A 16,908-nucleotide genomic window follows, 5' to 3' on the forward strand; every position below is an offset into this window, starting at 1 on the left:
ATTGTGGCCAGTAACGCCAATACTGAAACAATGATCAACTGTGAAAGACTTGCCTACTTTGTTCAATACAATGATGTATGAAAATTCCAAAGGATTCAAGATGAAAAATGAAGAGAGAACTCATGAACTCTGAAAGCAGATGAAGAAATTTTTCAACTTTCTGTTATATTAATGCCTTTTTTTTTTCTGCAATGTGGCTAATATAGAAACCTTTTTTATGTCTTCACATGCATAATGTGTATCTTATTCCTTGCCTTGTCGATGGGTGGGGAAGGGGCTGGACCGATGGAAAGAATATGGATTGCAACATTTTAAAATAAATGTTAATTTAAAGGTAGGGAGACCCCTGAGAAACCCCAGTTTGCATAATAAAGAATGGACTTAGACCTTCTGGCATTTAGCAAATGTCCCTGGGGCTCTGTGACTCCACCAAGGAATGTCAACAAGATTATCCCACTTAAAGATAACTGGTCAGAATCTTTTGATCAGTCAGGACCTTTGTTCCTGTTCCCCCCACCCTGTGACCTGGCCTGTAAGTTCCAAGAGATAATTAACCTCTGTACCGGTATTTTCTACATAAGCCACTCCTCCACCCCAACTTGGGGCCATTTTGATTTGGGTGGAACCCCGAAATGGTGGCGGGCTAATAAATTCTCCATTTAAAACTTATACTCTGTGGCGTGTCTCACTGGCTTCTGGTACAACAAGGTGGTACTGGATTAAAAGATGATCTCTATGGTATCTTTTAGCTCAGAACATAGGATTCTCTGATGGCCAAAATTTCTAGGGTTATAGCACATGAGAAAAATGTATCCCATGGTCTTTAGACTGAGATGAAACTTTAGGAAAGCAGAATGTGGCACTCACCTGTCCAAGCCTGGCTGTCCGCAGAGGAGCCATTCCCTCTTCCTCAAGGTTCCCACCTACTGGGGCCAGGCAGAGGCCACATTAGGCTGAGCTGGGGAGGAAAGAGGAACCATGAGAATGGAAGGGGGTGCCACTCTGTGGGTCTGCCCTGATCAGAGACGAGGAATCCCCACTTCTCCACGAGGGGTGGGGAAGGGTGGTCAGGGAGGGGGCATAATGCTGGGGTGGAGCAAGGAAGCCTGAAGGAAACAGTCAATTCTCTCCTTGGGGGGGAGGGGTGCATAAAGAAACAGTCCTTTCGCGGGGAAAGGGGGGCCACAAGGAAACACTCTTTTCTCTTCTGGGGGAAAAGAAACCCACTCATTTCTTTCCCGGCTGGGTAGAAGGAACACTCATTTCTCTCCTTGTGGGTGCAGAGGGAAACACTCATTACTGGGGGGAAGGGGCAGAAGGAAACACTCCCACCTCCTTCCCCCAGTGTCTTTGCGCCAATCTCTCTTTACAGACAAAATAGAACAGATGAGAAACCCTCTCAGCAGTGCAGGGCACAGACCCCCGGCACCGCGGCGGGGAGGGGGGCGGGGTGACTCCTGCAGGAAGAGATCGGCCCCAGGACTTGGTTCCCTAAGACTCTCGGGGGGGGGGGGGGGGAGACTAAACCATGGCGGGGGTCGGGGCGGCTTTGCCTCCAGCCCCCAGCTGGCCCCGGGGACAAACGGCAGGGCCTGCAGGCAAGAAGGCTCCTCTTCCCCAGACAGAATCCAAACACTCGCTAGCGGAGTGACCCTGGCCAAATCCCTTCACCCTGAGGGCCTCAGTCCCCCTGGCTGGAAAATGGACTGAAGCAAAAGGCAAACCACTCCATTACGTCTGCCAAAAGACTCCCAAATGGGGCCCCGGGCAGCGGGAAACCACTCCGTGACTCTTCCCACGACCTCCACCCAAGCCACGCCGCCCTCCTGCCTCCACCCCCTGCTGCCCACGCCCCCACTCCACCGGAATCCCCCTCAGGGCCCCTCCCACCTCGTTCGCTCCCCAACCAGGTCCCGGGGCTCCGGCCCCGCCCCAGCCCCGCGGCCTGTCTCCGGTCAGGCCCGCCCGGCTATCAGGGCGCGCTCACCCCGTTTCGGGTCAACTTACGGCAGAGTAGGGAAACGGACAACCCCAAGCACAAAGTCGGGTTAAGGGGGCGGGGAGGACGTGACGTCAAGGGACCGCCCATTCCCCACGCTCCGGTACTTGTAAAAAGCACTTCGGGTGAGCGAGGTCTTCTGGGAATAGTAGTTTGGAGGCGGCTGCGGTTTCTGCGCATGCTTGGGGTTCGGTTTCGCTCACGCCACCAACACTATCCTCCACGTCCCGCCTTGGCGCTGTTCCCCTGACTCCGGCAGTCAGTCATACCCCGAGGGGCAGGAATGCCCTGTTTACCAAAGGCTGCCGAGGCCTGCTTGACCACCTGCCCAGTGTCGGAGAAGGCAGAAGACTATGCACAGGCCCACGTGGAGGCTTCCGTGGCCCGGGGAAGGACGTGGCTTGTCCAGAGGCTGCGGGAGCCCAGGGAGCCTTCTCGACAGCCAAACGAGCTGCCGGGTCAGAGCTCCCAGGGCCAGTGTGACACCTCCGGGGAGGGCCCCAGAGGACCTGTCCCAGGAGATCGGAGCCGCCCCACGGAGATGGGGGCCCTTGGAACAGGAGCGGAGCAATGGCAGAGCTTTGCCCCAGGACAAGCCGTGAGCCTTGGCCAAGGGAGCATGGGGGAAGTGGGGAAGTGAAAACTCCCTACAGGAGGTGGTCATGGAAGAGGACCGAAGACCAGTCGTGGCTCTGGACGTGCTCTGTGCATGGGAGGAGGCTAGCCGAGGCTTTGGAGGAAGATCCTTCACGGGAAGTCAGCCCAGGACAGACAAGAGGCTCCCACAATGAAATTAGGACACCAAGCAAAACAGTCATTGAGGAGGAAAACCGGAAGTTGTCTGATGGATGCATAAACAAGTTGTTCACCACCCCAGGAGTTTCTTCCTGTGCAAGACTGGCCAGTTTCCATCTTTTGATTTTCCCCTGGAGTTGCAGACAGCCCAATGAGGAAGACTCTGCTCCAAGGACATCTTTTACAAGCCTGAGTAGGAAACAGAGGGATTTCCAGGGGACACTAACAAAACGTTGCTGCCCCTTTATTAGGACCCACTGAAGCATCAGACCTCACAAGTCTCTGATGTGACTACTCTAAGTCCTTCTGACTTCTCTGGTACCTAAAGGAACAGAAATGCAGGGGGGATGGTACCTCAGCTTCCAGCAAAAACTGCTCCTGATCGGAACTATATTTGAACTAGAAGCAAAGAACTTTTACAGCTGTTGTTTGGAGTATGGCAATTTCCAGAGACCACTTTAGACATAAGAGGTTTCAGTCTTGAAAAGGAAACAGAACACCAAAACCAGAAAAAAGAACAACCTTTCTATCTCTAACATAATAAAACACATATGTCCTCTAAGTTTCTGGCCATGGGGGAAAGGATGAGAAAACCCTTTAATATGAGACCCCTGGCTAAGTCTAGGGTTTGTTGTTCCAATTTTCTGTTTTTCCTACCTCAGAGAGGTCCAATCATTGACAGCAAACAGTTGCTTAGAATTTCATAAAAGCAGCTGATTATGCAGCAAGCAAATAAATGTAAAAATAATATCAGTTCATAAAGCAGGATGAAGAAGGAAGTGAAGTGGTAATAAATCCACTCAGGTCCCCCAAATCAGGAGAATATCAACGTCCAGAACTGAAAGATTTTGGCTTAAATTGGTCACTAATTTATATTAGGCTACTCTGGATTATATTCAGTTTTGGGTAGCAATGCCCTTCATTTGCCTTCAGTTCTCCAAACAGCTCTCAAGTTCCTACTCCCTCTACCCACTACAATTCCAACTGTGACCATTCTTTGGCCCGTTTCTATCCTGGAAAACTATACTTGCTAATAATCTCCTTACTAATAAGGGACTACACATTCTCCATTCCCTCCCAACCACCATTTGATGAGGGACAGAATTTTAAAACAAATTCATGAACTGACAAATGTGTGTTTATATTTAGCAGGAAGAGTCTACACAGATGACTTAATGATGGCTACTTTGGAGGGCCAACTCAGTCTCTTGGTTTCTCTCCCCCAACCACTCCAGAGATGCTTGTTGCTGATGTGCAAGTTCTTTCTGCCTTCCTAACAATTTTACTTGTCTCTCAACAACCACCTCTTGTTGGAGAGCCTAGTCTGTGGTAGCAGGGGGTGGGAAGGAAGTATAAATGCCCAAAATTTCTCCTTCATCTGATCCACTACTTCCATTACTTTGAATTTATTCTTCCTGTTTATTTGTAATTATTTTCTTTAAATTTATTCTGTATGTAACCATGTTAAAATCCCTCTCAGGAGGACTGAATATGTTCTAAGCCCTCATTATAGAATTTTTTAATTTAAAATTTTATTTGCATCAAAATATTAGTAGACAGCCCATTTTCTAGAGGTAAGACCCAAGCAAGCAAGCTGTACCCTGAGCATGGCACAACGCAGCCTCTGTACTCACCCTCTGGCAAAATCTCCTTATTACTGTACTACTTTGACCAGCACCAGATGTTCTAAGGTGTTCTCTAAAGAAGTACCCCTTTGGTCATGAAATCCTGCTATGAATCAAACTTGTATCATTATTGCTGTTACCCCTCATTGTTAGGGCTACACTTCACTGGGCAGCCATTGGTATATGTACTGAGATGTCCCCAAACTGCCTCAGGTCCCCCACTATTGACACCAACACGTGTCTCATTCCCTTTTTACTTGCAGGCCATTTCCCTCACTTTGAAGTAAAACTTCTGTTTGATTCCTGACTCTCCTGTCTTTATCCTGTTCTGTTTCACATCGAGCCATCCATAGGTTAGAGGCCAGTTAGGTACAGTTGACACTTTCATTTTAGCAATCATTTTTCCTTCTCCTTCAATGAAAAAGACCAAAAAAAAAAAAAAAAACAACTCACTACCATCTTACCACATGCATAGAGCCCAATAAAATAAATTTCCACATTAGTCACACCCAAAAATCTAAGTCTCATTCTGTATTTTAAATCCATCACCTCTGCAGAAAGAGAGGAGTACCATAGTTATCTTCAATCCACTTGAATCACAGCTTTTCTAGGACAATAATTTATAAAGGATTTGTCCATCTCTATGAGTGTAGGTAACCTCCACATGGGTGCAGAACAAAACAGACACACAGGCAGTCTTTCTCCTTTCCAACACATTCTCTATATTATTAACAAACTGATATTTCTCAATCATAGGTCAGACCTGTCAATCATTACCAGGTTCATTCTTAGAAAGACAAACAAATTAGGCTGAATGTGAGTGTTTATTTCTCTCAAAACTTGCAGAACATGCATATAGAGATAAGCATGGGGACGGACAGACAAAACAGACCTTATGTCTTCAGAGCAATTCCCTCTCACCGCTCCCTCCCTTACTGCCTCAAAATGCCTATGTCAGCTAAAACTATAGTCTCCATATGGTTAACCATGAGATGAGAAAGGAATTTCTTAAGTGAATAGGGTGGGAATAAAATAAGATAGTAGTGTTAAAGTGTAAATTGAAATTATAGATCCACCATATGTCTTTCTTTTACCATTAACATGACATAACATAGTATATGTCCATAAAATACTAAGATAAGAAAAGTCCCATTATTCAAGATGTCTAGGTCAAGGCACCTTGAAAAATGCTCCTGGTCAGCATCATCTGGCCTTGTAGTGTTGACACAGGAAGGGGCATTTTGAGTTCACTCAGAGAACAAAGAAAAGCATGTTTGTTAGGTTGAGGTGCTTCTTCAGGTTGATTGGTTCAGGCTTTAGCCCTTATTGGGACCCAAATGATCCTAAATGATTATCAGATCATATCATTCTATAGTTTTCTTACTGTATTCTGTAGTTTTCTTACTGATTCTAGGATAAAATAGTAACCCCTTTGTTAAAGCCCACCAGGATGTGAATCAAGCTTATCTTTACAAGCTGAGTACACGTTACTTGCCCAGCAGGAGCTGGGAAGGAGTCCCTGGTTAGATACTGATCAGAAGCCTGGAGATGGCCCAGGATGCAGTGGGAGACCTTGGATTTTTCAAGCTAAGGTCTTTCCAAGTTCCCACTTTGACTGAGGCAATACCCATTCATTGATTAGGGCTGTTTAAATGAGTCAAGGGATGCCCTTTGAATAAAAATAAATAAGCAAACAAATAAATAAATAAATGAAACACCAGGCTGGGAGGGGAAGACTCCAGGGTTTCTGGCCAAAAGAGAAACAATTACTATTTACATCCACTCTAAGCCATCAGGGCCCCAAAAATAACCATTAAGTGGTGGTTGGGCAAGAATCTATTGTTGTTTAATCAATGAGACTCTGGGGAAATTGGGTTTAAGGTATGGTGTTTAAGAAAGAAATCTAGCCAGTAAACCCCAAGAAATCAATGTAGGTTTCAGTCATCAAAATTTACCTTCCTTTGGCCAGAGCACCCTCAGGTAAGGGCATGATATCCCATTTGGGGAGAGGAGAGGAAAGGAGAGGAGCTGAGTTACCAGATTAGAACTGGCAAGTTGGGTCTCACAGGAGGCAGCTAGAATACTCACAGGTTGTGGTTTGTCTTTTGTTCTGGAAGAAGTTCATGATATCAGGAAGATGATGCCATGACTTGCAAGTGAATTGGATTTGAGTGAGGGAGGGCTGTGCAAAATCACCAGCCTCACTTTCTCCTCCAGAGTCATCTGGGTCCAGTGGCAAGATATAGATCAGAAACTGCCCAGTGTTGAGAATGTCAAAGTGAAGAAATTCAGTGAAGTGCCAGATATAGATCAGGACAACCGGAGATAGCTCCTGAGGCAAGCAGGGCCCAAACAATGACCAAGTGGTGCTTGGCCTAGGACCCATTATTGACTAATCAATGAAAGCTAGGGTGATTTGGGTTTGAGACATGGTCCCTATGAAAGAAATCTAGCTCTTGAACCCAAAGATATATTCAGAGGTTTCAACAATCAAAATTTATATTCCTTTGGGCATAAGTATAAAAACTGGGTTCGAATTTTTCTATTTTTGAGTTTCTTAGATATATCAAAATGACAATTGGCCCACGTAAAAATACAAGTTCCCAGCTCTAAAAAGTTCCAAACTTGATTATTATAATAACAGAGACATAAGTGTTAAGTTAAAACTTGCATTATTTGACCTGGTGTTGGCAAAGTAATTTAAAATTGTGTTAAGACAAACTTTGTAAGAGATTTTTAACAAAGAAAGAGGATCTCTACAAGGAGTCTAAGAAGGTAGTCAGCTGGAAACTGCTTAGCACACACCCAGAATGGAGAACTTCATCAGAAGGTATCTCAAGAACTAGACAGCTGTATGAGATGAGGTTTCTGAACCTTAAATGGACAATTTTATTCATTGTTTACTTTTTCCTTTTGCCTCTTTAATCGTTATGGTCAGTTTACTAAAGTGGACTGCCACCTTTGGTTTTATCAATGTGTCTACTTACTAAATGGGAAAGGACCCTTTGGTTTTGTCAATGTGTCAATCAGTTTCTCCCTCCTGCCCCTGAAGCAGTAAGGCAATAATAATAATGTAGATAATAATTGTCAAAATGCTTATGTAGTTCTGTATCACAAAGTATACAAGACTCTCCACATAGAAGGTAGAAGAAGTAAACCATTTATTCAGACACCAGAGAACCATATCCCACAAGCCATTTATCCAGTCTACCACAGCAGTAAAACATTCCACACACAATATTACAACCCGTAAACTCGCCATCCCAAAACCTCTCTGACCCCCTGCTGGGGTCTTCCCCAAAACAAACTCACAGTACAGCTAAGTTAACCTGTTCAGTTCTAACAACTATGAGGGCAGCCAATAGCAGCCACCAGCAGCCATAACCTCTTTCTCTCTCTCCCTCTCAGCATTTTCTGTGACATAACTTCCTTTTCCTGTCAGGAAGCTCCTCCTACCACATGTGACTTAGGTTTCCTGTGACATAAGCAGGTCACATGGCCTATTAGTGGGTGGGAAAGATCTTCATATCTAATTGTTACTACAGCCCCCCACATTATTACCCATTATAAGTCCCCAAACCCTTGATGAAGTGTTGGTTATGTCAATTAATGATTCATTGAGGAGGCTATACCTCTCATGAGAATCAGATGGGGGAATATGAAAAATGAGATTCAGAGCTTTCCCCTGCCCTTTTCTTCTAAAGCCCTGACTTTAAATTCAGTTTTTTTTTTCTGATAGACATTGCTGATAATGAGACTGCATTGACTCTACTTATCCTGGTCCGCCCCCACTCAAGCTTACAAATAATTTAATCTGGGGTAGGGAAGACCATCTTATTCTACTCATGCTTGAGTGGAGAGAGATTCTTTTGTCAAAATACCCTAAATCCTGAGGGTGGTCTGAAAAGAGGTATTTCCTCTGTCCAGAGATGAAATGATGATGGAGTGACATCAGCCCCTATGCACTATAACCTGAAGAGGATTCCAGTTCTAGACTGGTTCCCACGCATATGTGTTGCACACTTTTAGAGAAATAAAGATGTGACTACAGCCTAATCCCCTTTGTCTTTCTTAGACCAAACTCTTCAGGTTGACAGAAACATCAGACTACTTGTATCTTTAGAGTACAAGATGCAATGAAACTTTCCTCCAGTAATCAAACATTAGATTAGGAAAAGTTCATGAGGAAAAAAGGCCCTTAAATCATTTTTTTCAAGACAAATGAAGGGGAAGAAAGGGGGTTACCTTATTTCTAAGAATCACTTAATGGCAAAGCAATCAGAGGTTTTTGCCTTTGTTTGATAAATTTTTTAACAGATTGCAAAATGCCCCACCCCCTGTGCCCCAAATTCTTAGGGGAGAAAACCTTTCTCTGATTTACAGAATCAATAAAGAAATAAATACACGTGTATCAGTTAAGAGGCAAGTAAATATTTGTATTCTATAATTTCCACTGTTTGATAGTCATGTATCTGAAAAGAATGTCAGAAATGTTCCTAAAGAATGAGAACATATTTTCAATCTTTTTTCCTGTCTTATCAGAAATAAAAACCCATAGTAAAATTATAAGGTGGTGATATAAAACACATTTATTATAATACATTTTGTAAATCTAACTGCCTTTTAAGTTACATGAGGCTATTTTCTCCTCGAGGAAATGGTCTTATCATATGCAATAAATCTTGCCTCTTCTTTGTTTTTCAAAGTAACAAGATCGCAGGAGACCAAGGGAAGAGAGATGCCCCTCCCTTCTTTCTGAATTCTTCTGCTTCTCTTTGCAGATGTGGTCCATTATATATTTGTGGAACATGATTTAGAATGAGTCTATAAATCTGTTAGATTTGTTGTAATGCTTTCTCTCTCTTTATTCTTTGTTATAAGGACTGATTCTTTGAATAGGAAAGGGGCATATCGCCATGTGATACCCACAGCAGCTGCTATGAATATGCAAGCAAATTCCCAGGTTTGAAACACAAGATATAACAGGCTCTCTCCATGGAAGATGAAACCAAAACATTTATTCTAACATCAGAAAGACAAATCCGCCATGGCAACAAAAAAATCTATACAAATTATCAATGCAGGAAGCATCACCATCCCCAAGCCTTTCCTCCGTTGGGGCCTTCCCACAAGCAGACTCCCTTATGCAAAATGGCTCCCTCTCTCACTGTTTCAACAATCCGGCTAGCAGCTGTTGTGGCGGTTAAAGACCAACACAAGCCCAACAACAGGCATGCTACCATCATGCTGCAAAAGCCCAGGTTCTTTTGATCTGCTTTACTAAGGAAAGCAACGTTAAGGGGTTAACAAGCTTACTTTAATTCGACATACAAATACTATTCACTTACTTCAAGGGAAAAAGACAGTACCCTGAACTTTGGAGCAAATACAAACAAATTACAAACATCAACAGACAGACCTTGTCTGATTCAAATCCCAATACATAGTTACCAGAGTTTAACAAAGTCCCAGCATCCGGGTTTACAAGCTGGAGGGCTCTTAGTGTTATGCCCTTTCACCCCCCTCCAGTTTCTCCATCTTGCCCCAGCTCACCCTACTGTTTGTACTCCCATCTCCACGGACCCCACTGTTTGTACTCCCATCTCCACAGACCTCACTGTTTGTGTTCCATTCTCCACGGAAATAATCCTGCCTTAGCTTGTCCCACTGTTTGTGTCCCCATCTCCACGGAAATCTAATTGTGTTCTTTCCCTATAAATACTTTTTATCTTCCCCAACTCGCTGCTGTTCAATTTGAGTAATTACTCCGAACAGTCACGTGCTTCAATAAATCTACATCTAAATTTATGTCTGGGTCTCGCTCGCTTGTTTTTCGGCATAACATTAGCTACAACTGCCCGGAGTCTCCACGCCACCAAGAGTGAGAGTCCTGAGCAAATGGCTCTGTCTTCTCTTCTTATACTGTTTCAGACATCATCAAATGTCATCTGAATGACCAGAACTTAGGCTCCTATGATTGGCTCTTGAGTTAGCACCTCCCCTCAGTCCCTAGGAGCTTCACACCCACATAGGCTTAGCACCTAATAGGGGTTTGGGTCTGGGGCTTAGCACCTAGTAAGACTCAATGAAATACACTGAATTAATCAAAGGAAACCAAAAAGCCAAACTCTTCAAGAGCACTTGGTTGAACTGAGTGCTAAGAGCCCATATTGCTTACCAACACACTCACTCACCCTAGCTGCTCTTCCTCTACTCTGCCTGCTTTCTCTCTCTCCAAGCTGCAACTCCCACCCTCTCTCTCTCTCTCTCCCAGCTCTGACTGCTCTGTCTCACTTCTTGCGCTGCCCCTTCCTGCTCTGCCCCTTCATCAAGCTCCTCCCACCACAAGCTCATGTGACTCAGACTCATGTGACTCAGGCAGATCACATGGGCCTATGAATGGATGGGAAAGATCTTCTCATTCCATTAACAATACAAAGGAGAAAGCATATATTGGATAAGAAGGTAATGTAAAAACATGAACATCAATAACGGTTAAAAGGTCAACCAAGAATATTGTCAGAAAATAAAAGCAAGCTCACTGGGCCTACAGTTTGTTGACTCTGTTCTTGTCCCTTTTTGGAAAATTAGGACATTTCTATTTCTCCCATTGCTTCTCTCCTGTAGTCCATGATCCTGCCTGTATCGCAGTCAATGGCTCAGCAATGCTATCTGTCAACTCTTCAGTTAGCTAAGAGATAACTAAAGGGAAGCTAGGTGGGGCAGTGAGTAGAGTGTCTGGGTAGGGAGTAAGGAGGACCTGAGTTCAAATCCAACTTCAGGCACTTCCTAGCTGTGTGGCCCTGGGAAAGTCACTTCACCTTCATTTCCACAAGAAAGTGGGGATAATAATAGTACCTACTTCCCAGGGTTGTTCTGAGGAATCAAGGAGATAATCATTATAAAGTACTTAGCACAGTGCCTGAAACACAATAAGCTCTATATAAATGTTAGCTCTTATTTTTAATTATTCTATCTAGGCCAAAAGACTTGCATTCTTTAAGTACAGCTAAATGCACTCAATATTTCCTTATTTACCTTAGGTCAGTCTCCTTGACAGAGGAAAAAGAAGCAAAGTAAGAATGGAGTGGTTCTTCCTTCTACCTCCTGTCAATGATCATCATCCCATGGATCCCCAACATGGGTCCTGTGCCTTCTTTCATCCTCAGTTTTGCCCCAAAGCTTTCAAAAAACAAAACCCAAGCCAAAGCAAACCCTTCTGTTGTCCCTGGCATCCCAGCTGTTGGCTAGCACTCTCTTGGCCTCTCCTGCCTGCCCTGTGCTCACTTCTGTCCTGGTCGTCTGGCCTGCCCTCATCTCCATCTCCTATAGGTATCATTTAAAAATCTACATTGTGGGAAGACTTATATGAACTCATGAAGTGAGCAGAACCAGTTAACAGCAATATAGTTAACAATATGAACAGTTAACAGCAATAAAGTATGATGACCAATTGTGAAAGACTCAGTACTGTGAGGTCCAAAACACCTCATCTACAGTAAGAGAAACTGAGGCAGAGCTCTGAACCAATAGCACTTTATCAAAGGGACCTGGCCCCCTCTAAGAAAGGGGACTTCCGATCATCCTTAAGATCTGAGATGCCCCCTTCTCCCCAGGGCCTTATTTTTATAATGCTTGATATCCAGACACATAGAAGAAGAAAAGTAAAATACAACATCTCATTGGTTGATACATTGATTGTTCTTGACCCTCCAAGAGGGCCAGAAATGATGCATCCACATGGGGGGGGCATCACAGGATGAGCAAAGCAAGAGTCATTTCAGCTGAGTAAGTGATCATAAGATGAGACCCTACTTTTGCTGGACAAGAGAGAGTAGTCTCAAGATAGAAAAATGTGAGTTGGGGGAATTTCCATATCCCATCAAGACATCCCATCCAAGCTGAATTTGGTGATGGTGACTGAGAAAACAGGGTGGAGGTCCCCTAGTCAGCCTTCTTGTGGTTAGGGAAGTGAACTTAATAACAGGTTAGTGAACAGTGAATAGTGACCTTATGGTTTATAATTTAAAGTTTGAGGCCTATTATATGAAAGCATTTATATTATCTAATTCTCCCTATGTGAAAGATGTATTAATATTTGAAACTTCTTTTTAATTAAAAACTTTATTTAATATTTTCTCCAATTACATATAAAAACAATTTTAACATTCTTTTTTCAAATTGTGAGTTTCAAATTCTCTCCCTCTTCCCCCACCCCCTTCCAAGGCAAGCACTTTGACATAGGTTATACATGTGCAGTCATGCAAAACACACTGCCATGTAAATCATGCCATGAAAAAACACACAGAAAAAAACAACCCAAGAAAAATAAAGAAAATGAAGAAAAAGTATCTTTAATGTTCATTCAAGCTCCACCAGTTCTTTCTTTGGAGATGGAGAGCACCTTTCATCTTAAGTCCTTTTGAATTGTTTTGGATCACTGCATTGCTGAGAGTTATTCACAGTAGATCATCCACCATACAACACTGATGTTACTGTGTACAATGTTGTTTCCTTCTACTCATTTCACTTTGCATCAATTCATGTAAGTCTTTCCAGGTTTTTCTGAGAGCATCCTGCTCCTCATTTCTTATGGCATAATAGTATTCAATCACAATCATACACAATATCATCTTCAGCCATTCCCCGATTGATGGACATCCTCTCAATTTCTAATATTTTTCCACCACTAAAAGAGCTATTATAAATATTTTTGTATACACAAGTCTTGTTCCTTTTTTGTTTTCTATCTCTTTGGGAATATATGTAATTTCTATATAAAAATAAATCGATAGGACTGACTAAATGTACTATTATTGTTCTTCATTCTGGAAGAGGACCAAAATGACAACACTGTGTGGCTGATCAAACCAATACAAGCTCAGAATGCTCTACCCCAAGTCAAGCACAAATAGTCTGCATGAACATTTGGAGTGAATTCTCTAAATACGTGCATCCTGTGTTTCCTTCGAGCTGTTTCAATTCTGCTTTACTCGTAGAGTACAGCACCTTCTCTGATGTGGAAACACCACACTGAGAGGTCCTGTGCCAGTGTCTCCCATGTCACACAATCAATTTCAAAGTTCTTAAGAGAGACCTTGAGAGTGTCCTTGTATCACTTCTTCTCACCACCATGTGAATGTTTGCCCTGTATGAGTTCTCCATAAAATAGTCTTTTTGGCAAACGTATGTTTTGCATTCAAACAATGTGGCCAGCCCATTGGAGTTGTGCTTTCTGAAGCGGAGTTTAAATGCTTGGCAGTTCAGTTCTAATAAGGATCTCAGTGACTGGTAGCTTATCTTGCCAGGTGATCTTCAGAATCTTCCTAAGACAACTCAAATGGAAGCAATTCAGTTTCCTGGCATGGCATTGGTAGATTGTCCAGGTTTCACAGGCATACAACGAGGTCAGCACAATGGCTCTATAGACCTTCAGTTTGGTAGTCAGTCTAATACCTCTTCTTTTCCATACTTTCCTTCGGGGTGTCCCAAACACTGAGCTAGTTCTGGCCTCGACCTCATTATCAATGTGAACATCCCTGGAAATTACACTACCAAGGAAAGTGCACTTATCCACAGCTTTTAAAACGTCTCCATTTGCTGTAACCAATGGTTCCGCATAGGGATGGTGTAATGGTAGCTAATGGAGCACCCGTGTTTCCTTGGTGTTAATTATTAGGCCAAAATTATCACAAACAGCAAAGAATTGATCCATGCTTTGTTGAATCTCAGCCTCAGAGGCTGCATTGAGGGCCCAATCATCCCAAAACAGAAAATTATGCACCAACACTCCCTCCACTTTGGTCTTGGCTTGTAGCCTTTTCAAGTTGAAGAATTTACCATCAGTGCCAGAGCTGACCTTGATGCTGTGTTCATCCTCATTGAAAACATTTGACAACATAGTGTGATACCTGAACAGCCAGCTATTGTTAGAAAAACCCTGCCCCCAGCCCCTAACTAAAAAACCCCAGTTTGCATAAGAAAATCAGACTTAGTTCCTGCCGTTTGGCGTTCAGCGGGTGTCCTTCCCCCCTCCCCCCACCATGACTGTTCTGGGAGTATGGAGTGTGGCCAAGGGAAGGGTCTGATGCTTAGCAATCTCTGTTTCCTTCCTGAGCGGGCTGAGAGACATCTCTATCTTGTGTCAACAAACCCAGCTGGAGCATCCCTTGGTCTGCCTATGGCCTTGAAGGATGAAGGCCTCAGCCCCAGACATTCTCTTGAATTCCTTATTCTTATCTTATGTTGTGGGATGTAAATGGCAAATTGGACAGAGAGATCCTGGGCTGTAATTCAGTTGACACTTTGTCAGCAGTATGATATGCTGTACTTGCAGTCTATTTAGGAGGTTCCTCTTCATATATCATGACCACAAAGGTGGAAGAGGCTTGCCAAGCCTGCTAAAATAACATATGCAAGTTTCAAGAGATAATTAACCACTGCTCCTTGATCTACTGTATAAATTTGACTTCTCCACCCCAAACTCTTGGTCATTTTGATTTGGGTTTAACCCTGAATGACCGCTGGCTAATAAATTCTCCATTTAAAACTTATACTCTGTGGAGTGTCTCACTCGTTCTTGGTGTAACAATAGCTGAAAACATTATGCTAAAAAGCGTGGGAGCAAGCACACAGCCCTGTTTCAATCCACTGGGGACTGGGAAAGGACAAGAGCATTGTCCATTATCCAGAACCTAGGCAAGCATGCCGTCATGAAATTAACATACAGTGCTGATGTACTTCTCCATGCAATCTAATTTTGACATAATTTTCCATTAGCACTCAGCCTTGATCAGATCTCCAAACATTGTGTCTTTTTTAATCTGTTTTTTATTTAATATTTAGTTTTCAACGTTGATTTCCACAGGATTTTGAGTTGCAAAATTTCTCCCCATTTCTACCCTCCTGCCCATTCGAAGATGGCATATATTCTGATTGCCTTGTTCCCCAGTCAACCCTCCCCTCTTTCACCCCACTCCACCTGCATCCCCTTTCCCCTTACTTTCTTGTAGGGCAGGATAGATTTCTATGCCCCATTCCCTATATATCTTGTTTCCCAGCTGCATGAAAAAAAACTTCTTAAAAATTTTTTTTAAGCATCTGCTTTTAAAACTTTGTGTTCCAAATTCTCTCCCCTCTTCTCTTCCCACTCACCCTCCCTAGGAAGGCAAGCAATTCAACATAGATAAAACACTTCCACAATGCTCATGCTGTAAAAGGCTAACTATATTTCCTTCCATCCTATCCTGTCCCCCTTTATTCAATTTTCTCCCTTGACCCTGTCCCTTTTCAAATGTGTTTGCTTTTGATTACCTCCTCCCACTATATGCCCTTCCTTCTATCATCCCCCCCTTTTTTATCCCCTTCCCCTTACTTTCCTGTGGAGTAAGATAAGTGGGTATGTTATTCCCTCCTCAAGCTGAATCTGATGAGAGTAAGATTCACTCATTCCACCTCACCTGCCCCCTCTTCCCTTCCAACAGAACTGCTTTTTTCTTGCCACCTTTATGTGAAATAATTTACCCCACTCTATCTCTCCCTTTCTTCCTCTCTCAATATATTCCTCTCTCACCCCCTAAATTTATTTCATTTTTTAAGATACCATCCCTTCATATTCAACTCATCCTGTGCTCTCTGTCTATACTCCCTTCAACTCCCCTAATACTGAGAAAGATCTCCTGAATTACATACATCATCTTTCCATGTAGGAATGTAAACATAACAGTTCAACTTTAGCTTTGGCAACAATATCCCTAGGAGTTTTCTTCTGGGGTTCTTTTTTTCAGGAGGCAATTGGTGGATTCTTTCAATTTCTATTTTACCCTCTTGCTCTAGAATATCAGGGAAGTTTTCCTTGATAATTTCTTGAAAGATGATGTCTAGGCTCTTTTTTTGATCATGACTTTCAAGTAGTCCAATAATTTTAAAATTATCTCTCCTGGATCTATTCTCCAGGTTAGTGGTTTTTCCAATGAGATATTTCATATTGTCTTCCATTTTTTCATTCCTTTGGTTCTGTTTTATAATATCTTGGTTTCTCATAAGGTCACTAGCTTCCACTTGCTCCAATCTAATTTTTAAAGTGGTCTTTTTCTTCAGTGGTCTTTTGGACTTCCTTTTCCATTTGGCTAATTCTGCCTTTCAGGGCATTCTTTTCCTCATTGGCTTTTTGGAGCTCTTTTGCCATTTGGGTTAGTCTATTCTTTAAGATGTTATTTTCTTGTGTATTTTTGGGGTCTCATTTAGCAAATCTTTGACTTGTTTTTTATGGTTTTCTTGCATCACCCTCATTTCTCTTTCCAATTTTTCTTCTACTTCTCTTGATTGCTTTTCCAAATCCTTTTTGAGCTCTTCCATGGGCTGAGCCCAATTTATATTTTTCTTGGAGGCTTTTGATAGCATTGACTTCTTCTGTCTACATGTTTTGATCTTCTTTGTCACCGAAAAAGGAATCTAGAATTTGAGTTTGAGTCTGAGTTCGTTTTCACT

At 42.8% G+C, this 16,908-nt stretch overlaps 2 protein-coding genes across 2 annotated transcripts in view; both read left to right on the top strand.

Annotated features, from left to right (window-relative positions):
- Window positions 1-16,908, top strand: part of LOC118844120 (zinc finger protein 420-like) — a 444,485-nt gene that overhangs the window by 369,409 nt on the left and 58,168 nt on the right. The window lies entirely within an intron of this gene.
- Window positions 2,662-16,908, top strand: part of LOC118842750 (zinc finger protein 383-like) — a 38,376-nt gene continuing 24,129 nt past the window's right edge. The window contains exon 1 of the mRNA XM_036750114.1: window positions 2,662-2,755. Within this exon, the coding sequence (XP_036606009.1) occupies window positions 2,662-2,755 (94 nt within the window). The remainder of the gene's footprint in view (window positions 2,756-16,908) is intronic.

This window comes from Trichosurus vulpecula, chromosome 3, assembly GCF_011100635.1.
Source record: "Trichosurus vulpecula isolate mTriVul1 chromosome 3, mTriVul1.pri, whole genome shotgun sequence".
In the NCBI taxonomy this organism is placed as follows: Eukaryota; Metazoa; Chordata; class Mammalia; order Diprotodontia; family Phalangeridae; genus Trichosurus; species Trichosurus vulpecula.